Source organism: Heterocephalus glaber, unplaced genomic scaffold, assembly GCF_053883595.1.
Source record: "Heterocephalus glaber isolate CG9 unplaced genomic scaffold, H.glaber_assembly_v1.0 deba00001781, whole genome shotgun sequence".
Classification (NCBI taxonomy): domain Eukaryota; kingdom Metazoa; phylum Chordata; class Mammalia; order Rodentia; family Bathyergidae; genus Heterocephalus; species Heterocephalus glaber.
Window position 1 is genome coordinate 2059825 of NW_028258467.1, and position 23168 is coordinate 2082992.

General features: G+C 51.7%; 2 protein-coding genes and 1 long non-coding RNA gene across 12 annotated transcripts in view; 2 read left to right on the plus strand and 1 right to left on the minus strand.

The window, feature by feature from the left end:
• The first annotated feature begins 181 nt into the window (after positions 1-181).
• On the plus strand, positions 182-3298 carry Mrpl28 (mitochondrial ribosomal protein L28). 2 transcript variants are annotated; one of them, XM_004873700.4, is made up of 5 exons: positions 287-670; positions 1206-1358; positions 1741-1875; positions 1956-2042; positions 2818-3298. In XM_004873700.4, exons 1-5 carry the CDS (start codon positions 383-385, stop codon positions 2923-2925), a joined length of 771 nt encoding a protein of 256 aa, XP_004873757.1. In that variant the 5' UTR covers positions 287-382; the 3' UTR covers positions 2926-3298. The 2 variants fall into 2 exon arrangements, with proteins under 2 accessions (XP_021107092.1, XP_004873757.1); XM_021251433.2 differs by lacking the exon at positions 1206-1358 and having other exon boundaries at positions 182-670.
• On the minus strand, positions 2983-14108 carry LOC101700569 (uncharacterized). Of its 5 annotated transcripts, none has more exons than XR_002391872.2 (3): positions 13849-13894; positions 13272-13371; positions 2983-10081 (listed from the first exon to the last, which is right to left on the minus strand). It is a non-coding gene; the product is annotated as an uncharacterized LOC101700569 (long non-coding RNA). The 5 variants fall into 5 exon arrangements; XR_002391869.2 differs by lacking the exon at positions 13849-13894 and having other exon boundaries at positions 2983-8249; positions 9707-10081; positions 13272-13453; XR_015447938.1 differs by lacking the exons at positions 13272-13371; positions 13849-13894 and adding an exon at positions 14000-14108.
• Positions 13739-23168, plus strand: part of Axin1 (axin 1) — a 56506-nt gene continuing 47076 nt past the window's right edge. For 2 of the 5 annotated variants that reach the window (XM_004873701.4, XM_021251405.2), the window contains exons 1-2: positions 14178-14316; positions 18305-19265. In XM_004873701.4, the coding sequence (XP_004873758.1) occupies positions 18388-19265 (878 nt within the window). In that variant the 5' untranslated portion in view covers positions 14178-14316; positions 18305-18387. Of the gene's footprint in view, positions 14385-17594; positions 17853-18304; positions 19266-23168 lie in introns of those variants that run through there. The other 3 variants (XM_004873702.4, XM_087202806.1, XM_087202807.1) reach the window with 3 other exon arrangements.

Consider the following 23168-nt stretch of genomic DNA (forward strand, 5'->3'; position numbering starts at 1 on the left):
CAGGCTGGCCTTGAACTCACTATGTGGCCCATGTTGGCCTCAAACTCACGGAGATCCTTCTGCCTCACCCTGATTTTTCATGCCTAACGAGTTTTTACATTTTTCTGCTCTCTTTCCTGGGGTGGTGGGTGAGGCGGGACCCAGAAGAGCCAACCTCTTGCCGTCCTCTCTGAAAATGACCGGGCCGCACTTTGCCGACATTTCCTTAAACCTCTACTCTTTCCTCGGGACATTCTCCACGGTTCCTAAGGATAGGGGGCGGGACAAAGATAGATGAACGGGTTTAGTAGCCAGTTACCGGCGAGCACTGGGTGCAGTTCCGGTTCCGGTGGCGCAGATCTCTGGGTCCTGGCTGAGGTGAGGGCTACGGCAACGCTGTGAGATGCCTCTGCACAAATTCCCGGTCTACCTGCGGAAGCGGCTGCAGCTGCGGGAGGGCATCTGCTCGCGCCTGCCCGCGCATTTCCTGCGCTCTTTGGAGAATACCTCCACGCCTACCCCTGTCCACTATCAGCCTCACGGGGCCAAGTTCAAGATCAATCCCAAGAACGGGCAACGGGAGCGCGTGGAGGACGTGCCCATCCCCATTTACTATCCCCCTGAGTCCCAGAAGGGGCTCTGGGGTGGCGAGGGCTGGATCTTGGGCTACAGATATGCTAACAACGACAAGGTAGGTGCGGGACTGCTCGTTGTCGGTCTGCTGGACTCAGCTGTGCCAAAAGAATATGCTAACAAATGAAGCGGTACAGACCTGGTAAACTTAACTGGGAAAACCAGCATATTCTTGAGATGGGGTGTTCCAGCCTCCGGGAGAACAGACCGTACAAAGGTTTGTGGAGGGTGGCTGTAGCGATCAAAAGTAGAGACTTGTGAGCTCAGGAGAGATGAGGTCAGTGCTCAACCACCAAAGGTTCAAGGCCACCCTGAGCTACATAGTGAGACATTGTCTCAAGAAAATAATGATAAAAAAAATTTAAGAAGAATCAGGAAGCCTGAGAGACTACAAGGCAATTTGCAAAGAGCAGAACCCATCCCCTATGTTTGCTTATGGTGAGAGTCTGAGTATTCTGGGAGGAGTCTTGTATTTTTGAGGTCTTTCAGGCTACCCTTTTACTGGAAAGGGTAAGGCACTGGGGAACCCACCAAACAAAACAAAACAAATGTCCCATACAGCAAAACTCACGGGACTTCTGTTGTACTCTTAGCTGTCAAACAGGGTGAAGAAGGTGTGGAAGCCACAGCTCTTTCAGCGGGAGCTCTACAGTGAGATCCTGGACAAGAAGTTCACTGTGGCTGTAACTATGCGGACCCTAGATCTCATTGATGAGGCCTATGGGTTTGACTTCTATATCCTCAAGGCAAGCAGGGCTAATGCACGACAGGGTCCTGTGGTCAGTCAGACTCAAGGGAGGCCCAGAGGAGTGCCACACCAGAGACTGTGGTGCCTCAAGAGTAACTGGCAAAACATAGGATCATGCCCCTTTCTGGGGAACCCCAGTGGGGCTTTCTGCCCACAGGAGAGTCCCTTATGTGGGTGGCTAATGTACCCAAGGGGCCTGAGTTGAGTATGGCTACCTGCTTCTGACTCTTCAGCTTAACCTGTATCCTGATCCACTCTAGGCCTGGGTGCTGGTGTTACCCACCATGCCTGGCCTGCTCTGGTCAAGTTGAGGGATGGTTGACGGGATGTGTGTGTGGAGCCCTGCCTTTAGCACCTGGCCCCAAGTGTACCTCCTACAGACCCCAAAGGAAGACCTGTGCTCCAAGTTCGGGATGGACCTAAAGCGAGGAATGCTGTTGAGGCTTGCCCGGCAGGACCCCCAGCTACACCCAGATGACCCTGAGAGGAGAGTAGCCATCTATGACAAATACAAGGTGAGGGCTTCCCCTGTCCTCCCTGCTGCCTATGGCCTTTGGAGAGGCTTATCCTCACTGTGTCCTCTTTTCCTGCCCAGGAGTTTGTCATCCCAGAGGAGGAGGCTGAGTGGGTTGGCCTGACGCTAGAGGAAGCTGTGGAGAAGCAGAGGCTCCTGGAGAAAAAGGTGAGCGGGTGTGAGTGCCAGCTTTTGCTGCCTTTCTAGGAGTGGGCAGAGAACCTGGCTAAGCAGGTGTCACACCCCCTGATGCATCTGTGTCTGCTGCTGTGCATATAGCTCTATACTCGCCTGGAGGAAGTTCCTTCTGTCTCCTGTTCTGTTCCTACACCAGTGGAAAGAACAAGATTCTTTTTTGCCTTTCTTTCGTTTTCCTTTTGGGGGATGGGGTCTTGCTGTGTTATTCAGCATGGCCTTGAACTCACTGTGTAGCCCATGTTGGCCTCGAACTCACAGTAATAATCCTGCCTCAGCCTCCTGAGTGCTGGGATTATAGGTATGTGCCACCACACTTAGCAGTAGAGCGAGATTGTTGGGTCCGTTTACTTGGCTGTCTGGAATCCCTAGGGTCTTTCTTTTGTGTTTTATTCTCTAGAAGGGTTTGGAGCCTATAGCTGCCAGGACAGGGAGCCCACCTGTGGCATAGCAGCTGGCTCCACTCCTTCTATTCTCTCTGCTCAGTTTATCTGTGACCAAAGGGAAGCCAGAGGCAGGCACTTGGCTGCTGTGTCCCCAAGAAAGGGGAGACTTCTCATGGGCAGGGTCTTCCTTCCAGATTGACAAACCTGGTGACAAGCCTCATGACCAAGGCTGAGAGGCCCAGCTCCTACTGTGGCCCCCCCATTCCCTGAGATGTCTGACCAACAGCAGCTGGTTCCCATTTTCCCTGGAGTCCCAGCTGCTATTGGCCACTGTGAGTCTCACTAGGACCCTCTTCCTTCAGGACCCTGTCCCCCTCTTCAAGATCTACGTGGAGGAGCTGGTTGAGCGGCTTCAGCAACAGGCACTGTCAGAGCCTGTGGTGGTACAGAAGAGAGCCAGCGGGAAGTGACCAAACAGCCTCTTCAGTGTCTGACCACCAGGCTCAGCCTTTCCTGCTGGGTCTTTGTTTTGTTTTTTTTTTCTTGGTGCCGGGGATCGAACTCGGGTCCTTGCGCTTGCACAGCAGGCGGCGAAACCACTGAGCTAAATCCCTGGGCCATCCTGCTGAGTCTTTTATCACTGTGGACACGGAACCTGGGATGGCCATGAGGGCCACCTGTGTGTGGGCAGTGGGTGAATCCTGGATTTTGTATGCTAGCCACACAGTTCCTGGGGCCACTCTTGTCCCAGGAATCCCGGAGGCTCTTCCCAGAGTGGGGCAAATACTGGACAGCATTTATTGTGCCTGTGGGTCTAGGACCAAGTAAAGTCTGAGCCAGTCAGTGTGTGTGTTGTTTTGGTTGGAGGACTAGAGTTCTCTCTGGAGATCTTGGCCTAGTCATCCCCTGCCCCTGTCAGATCCAGCATGGGGAGTGTGCACTCTGTAGCTCCAGCTGCCATCTCCAGGGATCTGTGCAGACTGAGGTTTAGTTTGATGTTTCTTTTTCCCCTGGAGAGGATTCTATACACTTGATGTGTCTGGGATGTACATCCTTCAGTCACTGACTCTTGGGTTGTACTTCTAGATGGGCACCTGGTGGCCACTGGTATAGCTGCCGATGGAAGTCCTGTGACCTCAGCAAGTCACTGCTGATCATCTCCCCTGGAACTTGAGGCAGTTTGAGGTAGACTCTGGGTGTGGCATTGACCTTGAATCTAGAAATAGCCCTTCTTTTCCTCCCCCCCCCCTTTTATTTTTGAGACAGCGTCTCACTATGCATTTCAGGCTTGCCTTGAATTCACAGAAGTCTTCTTGCCTCAGTCTCACTGGTGCTGGAATCACAGGCCTGAGCCACCATGCCTGGCAAAATAGCCCTCTGCTGGGGGAAGCCACATCAGTTTCATCAAATTCTCACAAATGCCCTTGGCTCAAAATGATGATGGTCCTCAGTGAATGACAGATATAACCCCACACCAGAAATAAAGCAGTAATCCAGGTCTGGGACAAGGTATAGATCTGTCCTAATATTCTGCCTTCTAAGATGTGGGAACGCAGAAACTGTACATGTGCAGTTACACACATGCACACAGACAGGTTTGTGGTCATGTGTGTTGTTCACACACAGAAGTGGGAACTAGATGTGAGGAGGGTGGTCGTCTGTATTTCCCTGCCGTATGTGTCACACTTCCACCCTATAGGCCCTGGCCAGGCCTGGCCATCTGAGGCATCCTGGGTATTCATTTTGTGCTGGGAACCACACATCCTGCAGTGGGGGGCCTGCACTGATCAAGGTCAAACCTACAAAAGGCAGAGCTGCCCTGTGGTGCTCCATACCTTGCCCTGTCCAGCTGGGTCTGAATAGCTCGGGCCAAGCTAGATCCTCCCACACACACATGCCCAGGGATTGCCTGAGACCATGTGTGTCCATGACAACAGAACCCAAGGTTAGCCTCAGGGTTGTAGGGGCTATAGCTGGGCTGTAGAGGAGAAGGTAGACATAAGGGTAGACTGTTATGACTGGGTTTGGGTTCCCTAGGGATGAGCAGTAGAGACATTGTTTACCTAGAGGTGAGACAACCATGGGTAGGAAGGGCCCATGCCCACTGGGGTAGAATGGAAATGAAGCAGCCCGTGGATCCAGTTGGAATCCTGTGCCAAACTTCACACCTTGCTGGCCTCATCTGCCTTTTGAACCCTGCTTAGGTGGCTAGAGGGTAGTGGGAAGAGCAAGTGGGTCCTGCTGGGTTACCTGGGCACTGTGGACCCTGCCCAGGGGAGCCACTGCCAGGCTCACCCTCCCATGTTATTCTTTGTTGGCCTCCCTTCACCTGTACCATCACAGCCTGCTGACAACTCTAGCCTTCCATTGGCTCCACACGGGGTTAGGCTGTGTGGAGCCCTAGGCTTTCTCCAGTCCCTCTTGAGCCACCCTCACCTGAGGCCTGGACCCGTAACATTCCAGCTTCCTCTGACATGGTACACCTCACCACCCTCAAGCTCATCCTGTGCCCCTGAATGGTTTCTTCTCCCTGGCCACCACCAGCTGACCCTGGGCAGCATCCCTATCCACATATCACCCTTAGACTGGACTGTGTGTTGGTGGCTTCCAGCATGGCAGGGGAGCCCCTGTGATGCTAGGGGCTCCATTCTGTGACAGGGCAGCTCAGACTGGGACTAGGCTAATATGAAGAAATCTGGAGCCAAGTCGAGGGGCTACCTAAGTAGCAGAGTCCTGTGGCTCTGAGGAACAGCTATAGCTCCAAATCACCTGTGGCCAGGCTCATCCCAAGCCCAGTTCTGTGGGACCAGCCTAGCTCTCTGAACCTGCTTTCCTGGATATGAGAACCTCCTGGACCCATGTTCCAGCCACTAACCACCACTGGCAGGGATCACAGCGGCCACTTGGCCCCCTGGGCCAACCACAGCCCTGACCCCTTCCCTGGAGCCTGAGGCTCACACCTTCTCAGCCCTGATCTGCTTTTTGCTATATTCTGCTTGGCAAGTATGATCTGGGTCTGGGCCAGGAGGTAGCCTGGAGGAGGGATGTGGATATCCAGGGCTCCCTGAAGGTCTTCAGAGGGCCCTTGACCTGGCAGTGTTGCTCCTGGGACCACTGGACAGCCAGGCTGCTCCTGGCTGACAGAGATGGGGTGGTGGTGGCTTCAAGGCTGCTTGTTGATACCCTTACATGCCCAGGATGTTCAGTCTATGGAGGGGGACACATTTGCCCTGGCCTCACTGAGGACTGGGGATACAGAATTTTTTTGTACGCAAGAGGGCGCTGCAGCCAAGGGGAGAGCAGGTGCAAAGTCAGGTGTGTCACAGAATGTGGACCAGGCCCAGAATTCTGCCAAGAGAGTACTGGAGGTCCATAGGGAGCAGGGCCATCTTAGGCCCTTAGATGAGTGTTGAGAGGATCCTGGGAACAGACCCATGTGTTCAACAGGCAGTGGCCAGAATGAATGTGGTAGAATGGTACGTGAACAGAGCTAGGGCTGCAGGCCTTTTGCCATCTGAGGTAGAGGAAGAGCCTGGCTCTGCTCACCTTTGGTGGGGAGTTCTCCCTGCTTTTTCTTCCCACTGCCTCCTACCTATTATTTTCTCACCAGAATGGGCCTGGGCTTCAGCCCCTGGGGCAAGCCTGACCTGAAGTCCTTCTCAGCAGGGGCTCCAGAAGGACAGCAAGGTCATTTCTCCTATCCCTGTCAGGGGGTCAAGCAGGGCACAGAGGGGCCTGGGACAGGCTGTAAGAGGGACAAAGAACCCATCACACCCAGTATGAGTGAATACACATGAAATTGCTTAATACCTGGTGTAGGAACATCTACCATGCAGCCACACCCAATCACCTCTCTGAGGGGACCTTGGCATGGGCCCACTGGCGGTGCCGCCTGTTCCCTCAGCAGTCAGGAGTGGCTCGGGGGTGGTGGTGTCTAAAGGGGCTGGTTGCCATGGCTACCATAGGGTTCTGAGGCCCGTCATCTGGTCCCTGCCTCAGCCAATCGGCGGCAGGAACCCGAGCTGCAGCCTAGAGTCACGCTTCTGCCTCCCAGCCACACAGTGGCCAAGAGCAGGGACCGGCTTCCTGGAGTGGCTGAAAGTGCTCGGACAGACAGCCAAGCCCATCATGGCGGACAGCGGGATGGTGGGGCGTGAGCAGGCCCACGGAGCCAGGCAGGTGAGGTAAGCCAGGCGGGTGGACATAAGGATGGACGGGGGACAGGTGGACTACGTGGTCCTTGTAGCCCATTGTTCTCGTGGCTGCGGCTCTGCCTAGGGCCCACCCCGCCCTCAGGTACACACACACACACACACACACACACACACACCCGCCTACACCTTTGCCCTCGAACCCTCTCCCAAAACATCCCAAGTAGGGTCAGGGGAAGAGACAAAGGAAAGAGCAGGAGGTGGAATGAACCCCAGCACACCACAGACCTGAAAACCGCCCTGGTAGGTCTCCCATGTCCGATTTCACACAGAGGCGGCATCAAAGACCCCCTGACTGGCCTGGGTCCTCTGTGTCCTGGCCAACATGCCTGGGCTCTGTGAAAAGCCATGTCACGTCGGCATGATTTAAGGAGCTTTTTTGTTGTTTTCAAGAAGGATAAAAAAAGAAAAAGAAGCAATAGGAAGAAAAAAATTGTCCACCTATAATGGGGGAGCAGCCAGCCTAGATGGATCAGAAGCGCCAAATCCCATTACTCGGACTTCAGAGCACAGGCCCTGCTAGCAGCTGCGATTAAGAGCCTGTCAATGGGATCCCCTTTGGAGATCAAAGGCAGGCATGCTTGTCTGTGTGCATGCGCGTGCACGTGTGTGCGTGTGCATGTGTGGTGCAGAAGTATGTACTGTGGGGTGACAACGGAGGGGCTGAGCACCACAGCAGGAGGCCTAGTGTGTCCCCTCCCCTCTGTGGCCACCTTCCATGTAGCTCATGTCCTTGCGGCTATGTATGACATGCATGGATGCGTTCAGGGGGCCGAGCCAGGCGCAGGTAAGGCCTGTTACCTGATAGCTGCACCCTCTGTAAGGCAGTTCTGACTGGGCCCAGATCCCCACTTGTGCATTCACTTTTTACTAGTGTCTGGTCACTTCCTCAACTTCCGCCCTGAGGGGCCCATGGGAGCTGAGAACACGTAGGCCTAGTTTGGGCAGAGCTGGCTGTGAGGTGGACCAGGGCTGTGTGTGCGACCATTGACCATAGTCCTATTGCCCACAGAGGCCTTAGGCTCTCAGCTGGCCCAGCAAGCACGTCCTGGGGGTTCAAAGCTGCTGTCGATGTGATTGTTAGGTTATTAGGTAAACTCTGAGAAGAAAATCTTTTAATCCACTGTGGCTAATCCAGTGCACTTTTGTTTGCCACAACAGATTCTACAGCAACAAAGGGGCAAGAGGGACCCCAGCATACATAATCACATGCTTAGAACTTGTCCTCATTGCCACAGGGCTCCTAGAAAGCAGAGAAAGATATCTCCAGACAGCAGTGCGGAGGGCAGTAGAGGGAGGGATGTGGGAAGCTGGCCCACCTGGGCACCATGTTCCTCATTTCCCAGTCAGGATGTTCCCTGGTCAAATAGCTTGAGTGGTAGCTATTGGTCTTTGGCACTGTGGAGGTTTTAGGGGGATCAGAGATGAGTCAGGTAGAAGAAAAAATGATAGCTAACATGGGGTGCCAGAAGGTATCCACTACCTGCAGAAGCTGTGGGGTTAAAGTTGTCAGGATGGGGGCCAGGGATGTAGCTCAGTGGTGCCGTGCCTGCCTGGCAAGTGCAAGGTTCTGAGTTCCATCCCTAGTACCAGAAGAAGAAAAAAAAAAGTTGTCAGGATGGGGCTGCACACCCAATGGAGGGAGCAACAGAGGAAAGCACAGGTATGTGCAGCAGGAGGGCAGGTGTCCCCAAGAGGAGAACAGGAAGTGGCCTGCAGGGTGGTGTGGCTTTTCTTGCTGAGGCCCTCAAGATATACCCCCCCACACACACAAGGATACCTATTTTGGGAAGATGACACTGGGGATGGAGAAGGCCAGCAGGCCCTTGCCTCTTTTACAGACATGTCTCAGACACCACACCTGGACCACGGCCAGGCTGGGGCCTACTGCTCATCCAACTGCCCTGGCCTGTTCCTAGTGAGTAGCATATGGACCTCCAAGACTGTGAGACAGATCAGGACCCTCTCTTGGACAAAGGGCATACTCTGGGTCAGATAAGTCCTGCTTCATTGAGACACAGGAAGCCACTCAAGCCTCCAGGGTTGCAGCCCAGCCCTGGCACACGTGATGTCACTGAGGCTTCCTAGTTGAAGAGATGCTGGGCTAGCGGCAGGCTGCTCTCTCCTTCTTCCTAGGCCACTGGGGCTGGGGTGGTAGACAAGTGCTGTCCTGAACTTTGCACCCTTCACATCCACCTGCTGGCCCTGACCCTACTTGACTGTCTCATAGTGTCCACTTTATCCTGGCTCCTGGACAAAAACATATCCCTGGAATCAAAATCCTTTAGAGACAGTGTGAGGAGGACTCCCTTTAGGGCAGCAGCAGGGATCAGACCTTAGTCAAAAGGCGTGGATGGTACCCTGGGAGGGAGATGTGGGGCCACCATAGTGGAGAGATGGCTGAGCCCCATCCTTGTGGCCTGACCTGTTGTCACTGCTTTCCTGTTAGCCTTGGTGACCTGGATTTTCTTTCAGTACTGGGGATGGAACCAGGGCCTTATGCACACTAGGCAAGTCCTCTACTGAGTTACACAGGGTCTTGGCTCTTGACTTCTGGGGGTTGGCAGGGACAAGGGTGCTGTAACAGGTTTGTTGGGTGCAAAGGGACATGGATGTGAGTGCTTCCCCTAGGGGACAGGCATACATCAGCTGACTAGTGCCCACAGCAGATAGTAACCCTGACCCTGAGCCAGAGCGGGCATGCAGTGACCACAGCACTTGATCCTGAGAACCCCTACTAGCAAGGCTGAGTGGCTCACTGCCCCTCTGTGGGTGGTCTTCCTTACTCCAGAGAAAGGGAGCAGATACCTAGCTGAGATCTGTCCTGGGTTCAGAAGCCATCAGGGCCACTCATTGCTATGGTGGCAGTCATGTCAGCTGTTATTTATGAAGCATTCACCCTAGCTGACATGAAGTTGTTTGAGACAAAGCCTTGCTCCTGCCTCCAACCCCTTAGTTTGGCATTGAGAAGTTCAGTAACAAGTGGTTGAGAGAACTCCAAACAGCAAGAATAATACATCATGGTAGCCTGAAGACACACCTGCCACACAGGAGTGAAGCCAAGAAGAGGCAGGACCCATCAAAGGGTATGCCAGACACAGAGTCAGGGCCCAGAGAGGGCCCAAGTGAGAGTGACGAGAGTTTGCTTGCTCCCATGTCAATAGACTTTCAGTTGATCCCAAGGTGCCAAGGTATCTCTCAGGAACATGTCTGTACCTTCTTGCCAGTCCCCAGGACAATGAGGGTAATGTGGCAGTCACAGAATAGGCTGCCACACTGCTGGATGCTGCCATGGGTCAGCTCTGCCCAGGTTCTTCACCTTTGCTGCTATGTCACTCACGTGTTACACTGACATTGGTGGGAAGATGGTTTCTGGAGAGGCCTGTGGCTTCCATGTGATGACTGCAGGACATCCCTGAAATATAAAGAAGAAGGGCTGGGGATTTAGCTCAGTGGCACCAAGGCTGCCTCGGAAGCACAAGGTCCTGTGTTCGACCCATGGTACCAAACATTTTTTTAAAGAAATATAAAAGGGCCAGAGATTTAGCTCAGTGGTTCCAGTGCCTGCCTCAAAAGTGCAAGGCCATGAGTTTGATTCCTGGTACCAAAAAAAGAAAAAAAGAAATATAAAGAAGAAAATGGGACCCACTCATAATGCAGCTCTCCACAGGACCTGTATGAGTACTCTGGGATAGGCTTATAGTCCTCTGTAGACATGTATTCTGTTTTTGCAGAAGCTGGCACCTGTGTAGGGCCTCACAGCTGTCTCTGTGGTGGTGCTTCCATGTGGTATGGAGGAAATGCCACCAGGAAGAGTTCTGAAAGAATGTGGGCACCAGGGATCCCAGCTCAAAACTGATGGAGAACAAAGATTCAGGGATGAGAAGGGAGCCGGGGCTGACTTATGGGCTGGCAGGGTTATCCTATCCGCATTCATCAGATCTGGACCAACCAAATCCTACCTCCTGAGTATTCTGAATTATTCTGGGTCCAGAACACTGCCTAATTCTAGAATTGCAAAGAAAGCTATGTAAGATCTCCAAGTCCTGCCTTCCCATATCTTCTGCCACCCCCACCTCCCACACCTGTGGACTGGGCAGAGGGGAGCAGAAATGGACAGACAGGAACTGGCTGAGCCTAGGGACTCCCCTCCTCCTCCAAAATCTGAGATCAGAACTGTGCTTCCTCTTGCTTGCCTTCCTGAGCTGGTGCATGGATGATGGCTGTCCCCTATCTGCAGCTAGCCCTCTGCTGTGGTTTTCTCCACCTGTATTGCCTGCCACACCCTCCTTAGCACATGCCTGAGTGCCTCCTGGACAATTTCCTTTGGATCACTTTTTGTAAGTGGTCTTCCAGAGTCAAGTGGACAAGCACATGTAAGACTTCAAAGCTCACTTTATTTCAAAGTATTCCTTTTATGTCTGGATTGATTCATTTCTGCTCTTTTTTTTTTTTTTTTGTGGTACGGGGGATTGAACTCGGGACCTTGCGCTTTCGAGGCAGGTGATGGAACCACTGAGCCAAATCCCCGGGCCGATTCATTTCTGCTCTTAAGTTTTTCCTTTGATTCTTGAAAAGAAAGCCTGAATAAATGTCATGGAAGTTAATCAAATCAAAGCCTTTAGGGGCAAATTCCTGCTCCCAGCAAAGGGCTTTTGCATTTTAAAGGACCTTGTGTAGTGAAAGAAGGGTGCAATCTCCAATCTCAGAAGCAAGCAAGCCTCTTCCCTCCAACTAGTACTACCCTCCCTGCCCCCTCTCTTTAAAAGAGTGTTCTTCAGCTTCTCTCCAGTCTGCCCCTGAGTGAAAGCCTCCTGAGTTCCTTCCTCTGGTCCTGCACACACCCCCAAACCTGGACACTCTCCCTCACACCCACACTACAACCCACCTGAGCAGAGCTGCACATTTCCTCTAGGCTTCCTGACTCCCTTCCTGTCCCTGCAGGGCAGAGGCTCAGAGAAGCCAGAGGCCGGAGGGTCCTGTTCTGGTCCCAGGACCTGGGGACACCCACCACCCTGGGCCAGGAAGAGGATGGATGTGGACTTGACCCCAAGAGTCTGGCCTGGCCATGGCAGCAGCTCTGCAGAACCAAGGCAAGCACTGGGGCTGGAGGTGGGGAGTGGGGGAGGGATAGCCCAAAGGCCAATGCCTAAGGGTCCTGCTGTCTATCCAGCCCTCCTTCATCCTATGGAGGGTCTTTGTGTTGAAGACTATCTACTGCCCACCTAGTAGCTACCCACTATCTCTTCTAATGCTCTGAGGCTTAATGGGCTGGGGGAGGGCTACAAGGGCACCTCAGCACCTGCACTTTGAGAGCTGGGGCTGTCCTGAATGGACATGGGTGAGTGTGACACCTGCTGCCAGGATCTGGTGGGATTCATACTGGTTTAGCAGTGCAGCTTCATCCATCACCTTAGCCCGTGCTGTCAAGTAGACTGGCATGCCCTCATTCATGCTGTCCCTTTCTGCCACAAGCAACCCTGGGCATCCAGTGCTATTCTGAGTCTCTGGAGAGGCTCACCGAAGTCAGGTGCCACTGGTGTACAGCTGGATGGGAGGTGAGCTGCCAGCTCTGGAGCCCCAAGTAAGGACTTCTGGACTTGCATGGGAGCTATGAAGGATGAGTGGCTGGACATCAAGGGTGAGCAATGTCCAGGAGTAGATATGATGATGACATTAGAAGTGACTTGGAGGGGCATCTTTTTTTCTTTTTTCTTTTGGTACCGGGGACTGAATGGAGGACTTTGGGCTTGTGAGACAGGTGGCAGAACCACTGAGCTAAATCTCCGGCCCAAAATACATCTAGCTTCTCTCTCTTTTTTTTTTTTTTTGGTACGGGGATTGAACTCAGGACCTTGCACTCGAGAGGTAGGCGGTGGCACTACTGAGCCAAATTCCTGGCCCCTCAAGGGGCATCTTAATGGGAGCATGGAGGTGGGCAACTGACCAGATGCATCAATGGTAGGTGACATGGGGGAAATACCACCAGGAAGAGTCCTGAAAGGATGTGGGCACCAGGGATCCATGGGAGGCTTAAAGCAGAGAGCACTACAGGGGAGGGTTGTCACTAAGGTGTGAGAGATGGATGGGGTGCGGGGAACCCTGGGCAGCAGGCAGTAAGCCTCCTGTTTGTAAAATGAAGATTGCCTAAGTTACCTATGAGGTGTCAGGACAGGGTCTTGGGTTGTCATGGAATGGTAGGTGAGTTCTTCAGGAACACTGATTCCTGGTGCACCTATCCTTTTCTTTGGGGAGCAGCTGATTGAGACTGAAGCCTGGGAAGGGCCCTTGACTCTTGAACAGTGCTGGTTCTAACAGGGGTAGTGCTGGCCAGAGCCAGTGTAGGGTGTAGGGGCTGCTGCCAGGCAGGGCTGTGTGTCCCTTTTGCCCTTGGGTGCCTGGGGCAGTGGCCCTTGTCTTCTGCAGCCTGTGATGTGTAGGTTATATGTATTATCCCATGAGGCTTGCAGGGTCTGGACCCCAGACCTCAGCAAGTGATGCCATGGAGACAGTGGTGGGGCCACAGGTCAGGACATGCAGAATCTTCTCTCTCAGGCTGGCCTGAGAGGGGGACCACTGGGTAGGGATGGGAAGGAAAGACCAACCTGGATCCTGGATGGTGTCTGGGAGAAATCAAGGGAGAAGTGTTTGCATCCCGGTAGGGCCTTGGCCAGCCCCAGGCCACAGCACTGGAGACCGTGGCTCCTGCCAGGTGACAGCCAGCATTTATTGGATGCCTGTTGTATGCCCTGGTCCTGTCTGAGTCCCTACTGCTCAGAGCAGACCCCCAGCCCACCTTCTCAGGGTCCTGGGCAGCTGGGGGCAGTGGTATTAAGAAAGGGGAAAGTGAGGGGCTGCATGTCGCTAGGGGCATGGCTCCTGATGAGCCTGATCCTGTCCACCGACATCTGTTTCTGTCCTGCCGTGAGCAGCGAAGAGTGAAGGGCCTCCAGTACTGAGCTGACCAGGCGGAAAGACCCGCCTCCCGTAACCCTGGCCCCGCTGGACTGCTAAGGGGTGGGAGGCAGCTGGGGCGGGCCGTCCGCTCAGTGTGCCAGCCCAGCGCTCTTTGATGGTTGCAGACCTAGGGTCTCTCCCAGTGGTACTTGCGCCAGACCACCCTCTCGAACTAAACCGTCACCGAGTGCGCGCGCGGTCAGCAAAGTTCTGGTCTCGCCCTACCTTGGCTGAAGCGGCCCGGCCTACGCTGCGCCTCTACCCCGTAGCCCCGTCCCACTCTCGAGACCACGCCCTATCGTTTTCCTGTTCCCCGCCCCCCACACCGCGGCCCCGCCCCCGCACTTCCGGGCGGTGCCGGCGGGGGCGCTCGGACCTGGGCTTCCGCGCTCTGGGCTCAGGCGCTGGGCTCAGAGAAGCGATCGCGGCTGCTGCAGCCGCCGCCTCACGAGCCCGTCCGAGTTGGGCCAGAGCCTTGTCCCCGCCGAGCAGGCCGCTGAGAGCGGGCGGCCGGGCCTCGGCGGTGCCCCGCGGCCTGCCTGTGCTGGCCTCCGGGTCTCCGGTCGCTGAGCCGCTGCAGCCACTATGGGGGCCGCCCCGGGCCGCGCCCCCGCCGGGGCCCGCCCGCCGCACCACCGCTGAGCTCCTGGGCCGTACAGCACCGCGCCGCGCCTCCACAGCCGCCGCGCGCCGGTGAGTAGTGCCGAGCCAGGTGGGCGCGCTCCCGCGGCGCGGAGGGCCTGCAGTCCGCTGCCGCCGAGGTAGGCCGCGCTAGGCCGGCGGGCGGGGACCCGGAAGAGGCTCTCGGGGAGGCGTGGAGGAGCTCGGGCTCTGCGGGGCCCGAGTGTGTGCAGGGGCAATAGTGTGCAGGAGCGCGGGGTGTGCGGGGCAAGGGAATGTGCAGGGAGGCCTGAAGGAGTGCGGGCTAGGTAGGCTCCGGAGGGTGCGTATGTGTACTGGGAAATGTGCGGTTCCAAAGGTGTGCTCGCAGGCCTGAGGACTTGACTGGTGCTCTAGGAAGTTGTGTACTTTGAGAAGCTGTGAAAGAGTGTTTGTGCAAGGGGGGGGGGTGTTAATGGGTTGTGGGAGGCGAGGGCCTGGGCATTGGGGTGTGTGAATAGGGAAGGCAAGAAGACCCAGGATTTTGAGAAAGGAGAGGGTGTGCACCTAAGTATGTTTGTTGCGGTGTAGGATGTTTGCTGAAGTTCCTGGGCCTCTGACATGTTTAGAGGTTGAGTGGGATATAGGGTAGCTGCTAGGGTCAGGCAGTGTGTGCAATGCTCCTTCCTCTCCTTCACATCGCCCCCACCCCTCGAAAATGTAGGAATGAATCAGTCTGCAACCCAAGTAGGGCACAGTCAGGGTCCAGGCTGTGGTTTGTCTGTTAGAGTATCCAATTTTCCTGGCGTCCATCCGCCTTCACGTTGATGCCTTGCTGCCAAAACACAGCTCTCTTGGGGTTAGGCTTTAGATTCTGTCCTCACCAAACACTTTGAATTCAGCCCCCCATGAAACCAGAGCTGCACATTTTTAGCTCAGCATGAAGATAGTAGAGGAAAGATACATCAGTCCTCTAGGAATTTTTCTCAGCCTATCTCCAAGATAACCTAAAAAAGATTCTTATTTTGTGTGTGCATGTGCTTGCACCCCACCATTTTGCTCACATGCATGTTACCTGGACCCGCAGGCCCTGTTTCAGAGAATACATGCAGTGTAACCTTGACTACCCAAGATAGCAAGCACTTACAGGTTTCAGTTTTAGGAACTTCTATTCAGGGACAAAGGTGGGAAAGGACATAGCATAGTTTTTGTTTGATTTTCAGCAGGTGTTGACTTGTCTTAGATTTTTTTGCTTCAGAGAAACTAAGTGGACTTTTTTAGGCTACATTGATCATTGAGAATTTAAGTAATGGGGGAATGGTTTACATGTGATCCTTGAAGAGTTTATAATCAACTGGGCTGGGAATTTAGCTCAGTGGTGCTGCCTGCCTTGCAAGCTCAAGGTCCCGAGTTCAATCCCTGGTACCAAAAAAAAAAAGTTTAATCAACAAACAGGAAAATGTTAGTCACTTGGCTACATCCACACTCCATGTAAATCAGAACTTTGAAAGTTGTGTTTGAGTAGAATAAATACACATACACACCTTTAGGATTGAGCTTGCTGCCATGGAACCCTGGGGTGTGTGCCTCAGGAAATTTAAATGTGGTATCACACTTGTAGATTTCCTTCATAGAATCACTTTATTGATGGTGGTTACAGGCTGTGGGCCAGATTTGGTACTTATGGGCTTTGGACTCTAACCCAAATTAACATAGCTGCTTTATGTGAAGGGTGCATGTGTGTGCCCTGAACACTAGGTGTGTTTCCCTGTGGGAGCCTAGAGATTTTGGGAATTGGAGTGTTTCAACATCAGTAATTTGTGGGGGTATTCACATGTTTTCAGAGTCACTGAAGGTCTTCTGTCAGTTGACATACAAAAATAGATGTGAATTGTGAGACATGCTTCCTCTGGCCTCTGAAATGTAGTTTGAAATTATTAGGATGGACTTGGTTCATACATGACATAAAATGTGAGATTTGAACGACAGCTGCAGATCTTTAGTCAAGGGCTGCATTTTGAATTTGCTGCTGTTTCTGGAGAGTTCAGCATCTGTAAAAAGCTAGTGTCTGGTGTCTAGGGTAAGTGGCTTCCATTTATCAGTGAAGTAAATGTTCCAGGTCCCCCTTGGTTGCAAGACTGTGTTAGGTATGGAGGACCTTGCTGAATGATTTATGTGGAAAAGGAACACCTGAGGAGAGCAGCAGTAACTAGCCTCTGATTTGAACCCTGTCTGCTTAACTGCTTTTCAGTTTCCAGTGACTTGGTTCTTTCTCAAGGCTAATGACTGCTGTGTGTCTGTATGACTAAGGTCAGGTGGTTTAGGGGCGCAGGCCCTCTTTTCTTGGGGTGGGAGCCTAGACAAAACAATGCCAGACATCATGAGCTGGTGTGGAGCTGCAGGATGCTCATTCCGTTCTAACAGGTTCTTGGAAAGTGACCTCAGTTGCGGGAGAGGAGTGTGTGAGCAGCAGGGGGCCATAGCCCACAGGGCCTTGACCTTAAGAAACAGGCTGGCCCCACTGAGGCCGAAATGATAGCCTACCTAAGAAGTTATTAGCTGCAGAGATGCTATTTAGGATGCATGATTGTGACCTACCCTCCATCTACACATGTGTCTTCCTTCTAGCCATCAGCAGCTCTTGGCAGGTGAAGGGTGTACAGTGTCAGACTAGGTGTTGAGGGGAGATTTCATGGAGGCTGGGGCCCAGCAGTGTAGAGTGGTGTTGGCTTTAGGGATTTATTTTGTACTCGGTGGCTTATTCAGTGCTTGCTTCAAGCATTTAGTCCTGACGTGTGTAAAACTCCTTCTCCATCCCTCTGTTGCCAGGACCACTTGCATCATGGCAAGCTGTATTGCAGTCTCCTCCTTGGCTAAATTGAGAGGCATAACCAGAGCTCATGGCTCTGTGGGCTCCTGTAGAATGTAGGAGGAAGGACCAAAAGACCATGGGATAGAAACCAGGGCAGTGCCTTTTGCACAGTCCTGCAGACTTGCAGGAGCAGTAGCATAAAAACTGCAGTTGGGTGACCTCTAAGAGGCTGAGTGGTTTGGTTTCACCTTATGGAGTTAATCATATGAGCTACCGGGCATGGTGGCACACACCTGCAATACCAGCACTTGGGAGGCTGAGGCAGGAGGATTGCTGCAAGTTCAAGTCCAGCCTGGGCTACATAGTGAGTTCAAGGCCAGCCTGAATTACATAGTAAGATCCTGTCTCCCCCCCCCCCCCGCCAAATTGTGTGAGCTGTATGGCTCTTTAGATAAAAAGCACACTTGGATTTGGTTTTCATTATTTTCTGTACCTTCTCTGTCCCTTAAAGTCCCCAGTCACCATCAAAAGGGTATCCATATAATAAGCATTGACAGCTAAGTACTGTACAGCTTTCTCATTTCTAAAACTGTCTACATTAATGACAGCAGAATGCCTTTACATGTGACCGTGTCTGTTACTTGGTCTGTGGAATTGAAGGTTACCCGTGATTAACTGCTCTTTCAGGTGTGTGTTGAGAGCAGGAGAGACACCTTGCTGTGTGCCTGCACATGTTGCAAGACATATCAGGTGTGAAGTGATGGAGTAGGCTGAAGACATAGGCTATGGGACAAGGAAGTTGCATACCTGCCTTCAGGTCTGTCATATCCCTATTTTCTATCTCTGAGAATTGCCAGGGCAGGGAGGATGACTGTCCTCACTTATGAGGTACCAGCTCACTGCTTTCATTCTTCCAGCTTTCTTCCTTCCTAGTCACTCAGCTCTTCAACTAGGATGAGAGATCTTCAGACCCTTGGTCTCTCTGTGAGGTTTTCTCAGAAAGAAGGACACTTGAGGGGAGAGGTACCCTCTGTGCTCTTGGCATTCACTTAGTGTGAGAGGCATTCTTGTATTTGTAACAATTTCCAGAAGTTGTCTTAATGTAGAACAAGCTTTGTGACCAGAATGTCTCTGTTGGAAATTTACAGTGAGTTTCTGCTTTGAGTGTGAGTGGGAGGGCATCACTGTGAGCTTTGTCTCTAGGGAACCTCTGGTTGTGATTCCGTGGACCACCTTTCCTAATCCTTGTCCTCTTAATGGTTTCAACAGGACAGATTGATTCCCTTTGGAGCTGTAAGTACTGATGTATTAGGGTGCAGCGCTCATTGTTCATTGACGCACAGAGTCCCAAAATGAATATCCAGGAACAGGGTTTCCCCTTGGACCTTGGATCGAGTTTCACTGAAGATGCCCCCCGACCCCCAGTGCCTGGTGAGGAGGGAGAACTGGTGTCCACAGAGCCAAGGCCTGTCAGCCACAGTTTCTGTCCTGGGAAAGTTGCCAGCATTAAAGGTGAGACCTCGACAGCCACCCCAAGGCGCTCAGATCTGGATCTGGGGTATGAGCCTGAGGGCAGCGCCTCCCCCACCCCACCGTACTTGAGGTGGGCTGAGTCGCTGCATTCCTTACTGGATGATCAAGATGGGATCAGCTTGTTTAGGACGTTTCTACAGCAGGAGGGCTGTGCCGACCTCCTGGACTTCTGGTTTGCTTGCAGTGGCTTCAGAAAGCTCGAACCCTGTGGCTCAAACGAGGAGAAAAGGCTGAAGCTGGCACGAGCCATCTACCGAAAGTACATCCTGGATAGCAATGGCATTGTGTCCAGGCAAACCAAGCCAGCCACCAAGAGCTTCATAAAGGACTGTGTTGTGAAGCAGCAGATTGACCCTGCCATGTTCGACCAGGCCCAGACAGAAATCCAGTCCACTATGGAGGAAAACACCTACCCTTCCTTCCTCAAGTCTGACATTTATTTGGAGTACACGAGGACAGGGTCTGAGAGCCCGAAGGTCTGCAGTGATCAGAGCTCGGGGTCAGGGACAGGGAAGGGAATATCTGGATACCTGCCCACTTTGAATGAAGATGAGGAGTGGAAATGTGACCAAGATGCCCAGGAGGACAATGGCAGAGACTTGGGTCCCCCCAGCAGACTCACTCAGAAGCTGCTCCTGGAGACAGCCACCCCAAGGGCCTCCTCGAGTAGACGGTACAGCGAAGGCAGAGAGTTCAGGTGAGTCTGGGCACAAGGTGTCCGTTTTCTGTACTCACCTCCGAAACTTGGAGAAGGAGCAAGGGAAAAATGTGGCTGTATAATGACTTTATTTTCTGTTTGTGATACCTTCACATTTGTTAGATATTTTTTATATCTGTGATGTTGAGAATACTTTTATCAAGAACTGACGTTATGTATGGTTTTGTGAATTCTTAGGAACATGGGAATTCTTAGAAATCACACTGATATTTAAACTTGATCTTTGAGCAAAAAATTCTTGTCCTCTTGCATAGGATGGATTTAGTTAGAGACATCATCCTTTGAACTTGATAAGGGAGGAGCAGACAAAATGCATCCATATTTAGGGATTTCTGACATCCCCCACCCTGCCTACACTCTGGGAATTGAACAAAGGGCTTTCACACTGAGCTCTGTCTCTAGCCTTTTTTTAATTTTACTTTTTGTTTTTTCACTTTTGAGATGGTCTCTCTAAGTTATCCAGGATGGGTTCAAAATTTGGGATCTTCTGAGTAGCTAGGCTTATAGGTGTGTGTCATCACACCTGATTTAATGGTTGTTTCATTTTCTGTTTGTTTGCTTGCTTTTTTGTATTTTTGGGACAGGGTCTTTGTATGTAGTAGGCTGTCTTTGAACTCACTATGTAGCCCAGAGTGGCCTCAAACTTATGATTCTACTTCCTCAGTCTCCTGAGTATTGGGATTACAGGTGTGCACCACTGTGCTCAGCCTGATGATTGGATTTGTGCATGTGCCTGAGTGTGTATGTGTGTGCTTGTAGTGTTTTTTTTTTTTTTGGTACCGGGGATCGAACTCGGGTCTTTGCATTTGTGCAGCAGGCGGTAAAACCACTGAGCTAAATCCCCAGCAGTGCTTGTAATTTTTTTTTTTTTCTTTTTGGTACTGGGGATCGAACTTGGTTCCATACGCTTGCACAGCAGGCAGTGAAACCACTGAGCTAAATCCCCAGCCCCGTTTGTAGTTTTTTGAGACAGGGTCTCGGTATATATTTCAGGCTAGCCTCAGACTCACTATGTAGCCCAGGCTAGCTGCCTCCTGCCTCAGTCTCCTAAATGTTGGGATTATAGAAGTATGTCACTTCACCCAACTTGATGATTGGACTCTAAAACCATCTTCTGAGGTTCTTCCTGGAGCCTGAGGTGGGGATGGGGTGGGGCTGAGTTTCTGTGTGGTGAGTTATCAGAGCCATTCAAAACTCCCAGCAGCAGTGCTTGCAGCTCCAGGATTTGGACCTTTTTCCCTTGCCAGCAGTATCAGTGCTGTAGTGTAGGGTCTGCACAGCAGCCCGGGGTGTTCTGTTTGTTTTCACTGAGTGTTTGTGTTGGCCCACCTGCAGCTTGGGGGAGCAACAATGCTATTATGCAGTTTCTACAGCTTTGAAACCGGTTTCTTCATTCTTCTCTATAGTCCTTATGTGGTTACAAGAGGCTTGTTTGATTTGCAGGTCGGTGTCTGTTGCCTTTCTGAACAGATACTTGTGTTTCCCGCTCATTTTCCTAGATTGGTGACTGAGCCCTCAGCCTGTGACACTTTGAAGGCCTGGAACCTATGGACCCCTGCTGACTTAAGCAAGAAATTGAAAACCTGTCATGAAGTATGAGGCTCTGGTGGATGTAGTAAAGACTGGGGCCAGTTCATTAATACAGAATTAACTCTTCTGAGTGTTAGATTCCTAGTTTAGGTGACATGATTCAAGGCAGACTATCCTTTCTGTTCCTTTTGCTCATTGTCCCTAACCAAATGCTATGTGTTTTAGCACAGAATATTTTATATGAAATTACCCTGTTAATTAAGGACAGTTTCTTTCCTTCTTTCTCTCTCTCTCTCTCTCTAGCTTCCTTCCTTCCTTCCTTCTTTCTTTTCTTTTCTTTCCTTTTCTTTCCTTTTCTTTCCTTTTCTTTTCTTTTCTTTTCTTTTCTTTTCTTTTCTTTTCTTTCTTGGGGAAGGGGTTTATTTGGCTTACAGTTCATAGAGGTTTCAGTCTGTAGTTGGCTGGCTCCAAAACAGAGATTGCAAACAGACATCACAGAGGAGAAACAACGTGGCTCACACAAGGTAGCAAGGGCAACAAGGTCTTTTTTGGTACTGGGAATCAAACGCAGGACCCCACCACGCTTGCCAGCTGGGTGCTGTTAAGGCCAGTTTCTAAAACCTAGCCTAAAAGTTTTCTTTTTTCTTTTTTTTTTTTGTATCAGGGATCAAACTAGGGACCTTGCACTGAGCAAAACCACTGAGCTAAATCCCTAGCCCCAAGTTTTCAAATTTGATTAGAAACATTTTTGTTTTTTTAAAAAGGCACTAAATTTGAGGCTGGGATATAGGAAAATAAATTGACCTCAGTTCTGTTCCTGTTTTGGCTTGCTCCATTGTAACAGGCAGCCTTGCTGTGAAGTAAGCAGAACTTGGGCTTCTCCTGTGGGGTGGTGTCCAGCTGTGAGGATGGGGTCAGTCTGGCTTATTTGCTGTTGTGGAGCTGCTGGTGGCAGAGGGACCCTGGTGTTAAGGAGTCCTTTCTGCCATCCATACTCTGTTGCTTGAGGAAGCCTGTGGTGTGGTGTTATTCTTTGATAGTCTCTGATGTTGGAGTCATTATTAGTCAAAGCTCCATTGTGTGTTGTCTTTGTTTTAGTTTGTGTTTTTTTGCTATGCTAGGGATCTAACCACTAACTAGTGCCTACTGCCCTGCCAGACAGGTCTCATTTGGAGGCATCTACTTGTCACGTCAAGGCATGCATTTAGAAGCACTAGGTAGGGAGCAATGGAAAATAAGGCTCACCTGGGCTTAAGCAGCACTGAGATTGGTGACTCCAGCGGCATGTGCTTTGATCAGGATGCAGCTGTTTTCCTTGTGTGTCACTGACCCTGCCTTCCTGGTGACTGGCTTTGTTGGAGGTGGCTGCTGGAACCCTGGGCTCTAGGTGTCATTGTTTATAAGTGTTTTCCACAGCAGCAAAGGAAGGCCCTGCATTTGCTCAGAGTAGGGGTACACTATGCTGCTGACTGTTCCTGTCTGTCTCAGCCCACTCAGAGCCTGAGGCTGTGCCATTGGGCTCAAATAGTAGGGCCATCCTGTAATGAAAGTGAAGTGACACACCCAAACCAGCAGGGGAAGAGTGGTCCACCAAAGGAAGAATGGGGCTGATAGGGAAAAGGAAAAGGAGAGGAGGTGCTGATTAGGCAAAAAGGGAGCTTCCACCAGGGTTGGCCCTGGAGCTGAATCTCCCTTGCTGGGGAAGCCTTTACTGTGGAGAGCAGGTTAATGTATGGAGGGATATGTTGGGAGGACTGCATCTGAGACGCTGAGAGGCTCAGGTGCTGGCCTCCCTACTGTGTCCCCTCAGTGTAGGAGTCTCTTCTTTTGTTTCCTTGCAGGAGCTGCTGCTCCTGTCCTCCTCATTCCATACACTTTCATATAGTGTGACATGAGAGAATCAAACGAATTTTTTTTTTTTAGTACCGGGGATCGAACTCAGGACCTTGTACTTGTGAGGCAGGCATCCACACCACTGAGCTAAATCCCTGGCCCTCAAATGAATTTTTTACACAGCTCTCTGTCAAAACTGAGAAACCAGATACTCTTGGCCTCTTTCTGCTGTTACTTTGAGCCCTTGTACCTACATGTTACAGACTGCTCCTTGGCACCCTTCTTCTTTATATCTTTTTGAAGACATTTCTCATCTTTTTTTGGGTACCTGAGATCGAACTCTGGACCTTGCACTTGCGAGGCTGGCAGTGGCGCCACTGAGCTAAATCCCTGGCCCAAATTTCTCTTAGATACTTTTTTTGGTACCGGGGATTGAACTCAGGACCTTGTGGTTATGAGGCAGGCGGCAGAACCACTGAGCTAAATCCCCCAGCCCGACATTTCTTATCTTTATAGCTC

What these genes read in the sequence shown, in the direction of transcription:
- Mrpl28 (XM_004873700.4), top strand. Translation starts at nt 383, where the DNA reads ATGCCTCTGCACAAATTCCCGGTCTACCTGCGGAAGCGGCTGCAGCTG. An exon ending in CCATCTATGACAAATACAAG is followed by an intron (nt 1,876 to 1,955) that starts GTGAGGGCTTCC and finishes TTTCCTGCCCAG; the next exon opens with GAGTTTGTCATCCCAGAGGA. An exon ending in AGAGGCTCCTGGAGAAAAAG is followed by an intron (nt 2,043 to 2,817) that starts GTGAGCGGGTGT and finishes CTCTTCCTTCAG; the next exon opens with GACCCTGTCCCCCTCTTCAA.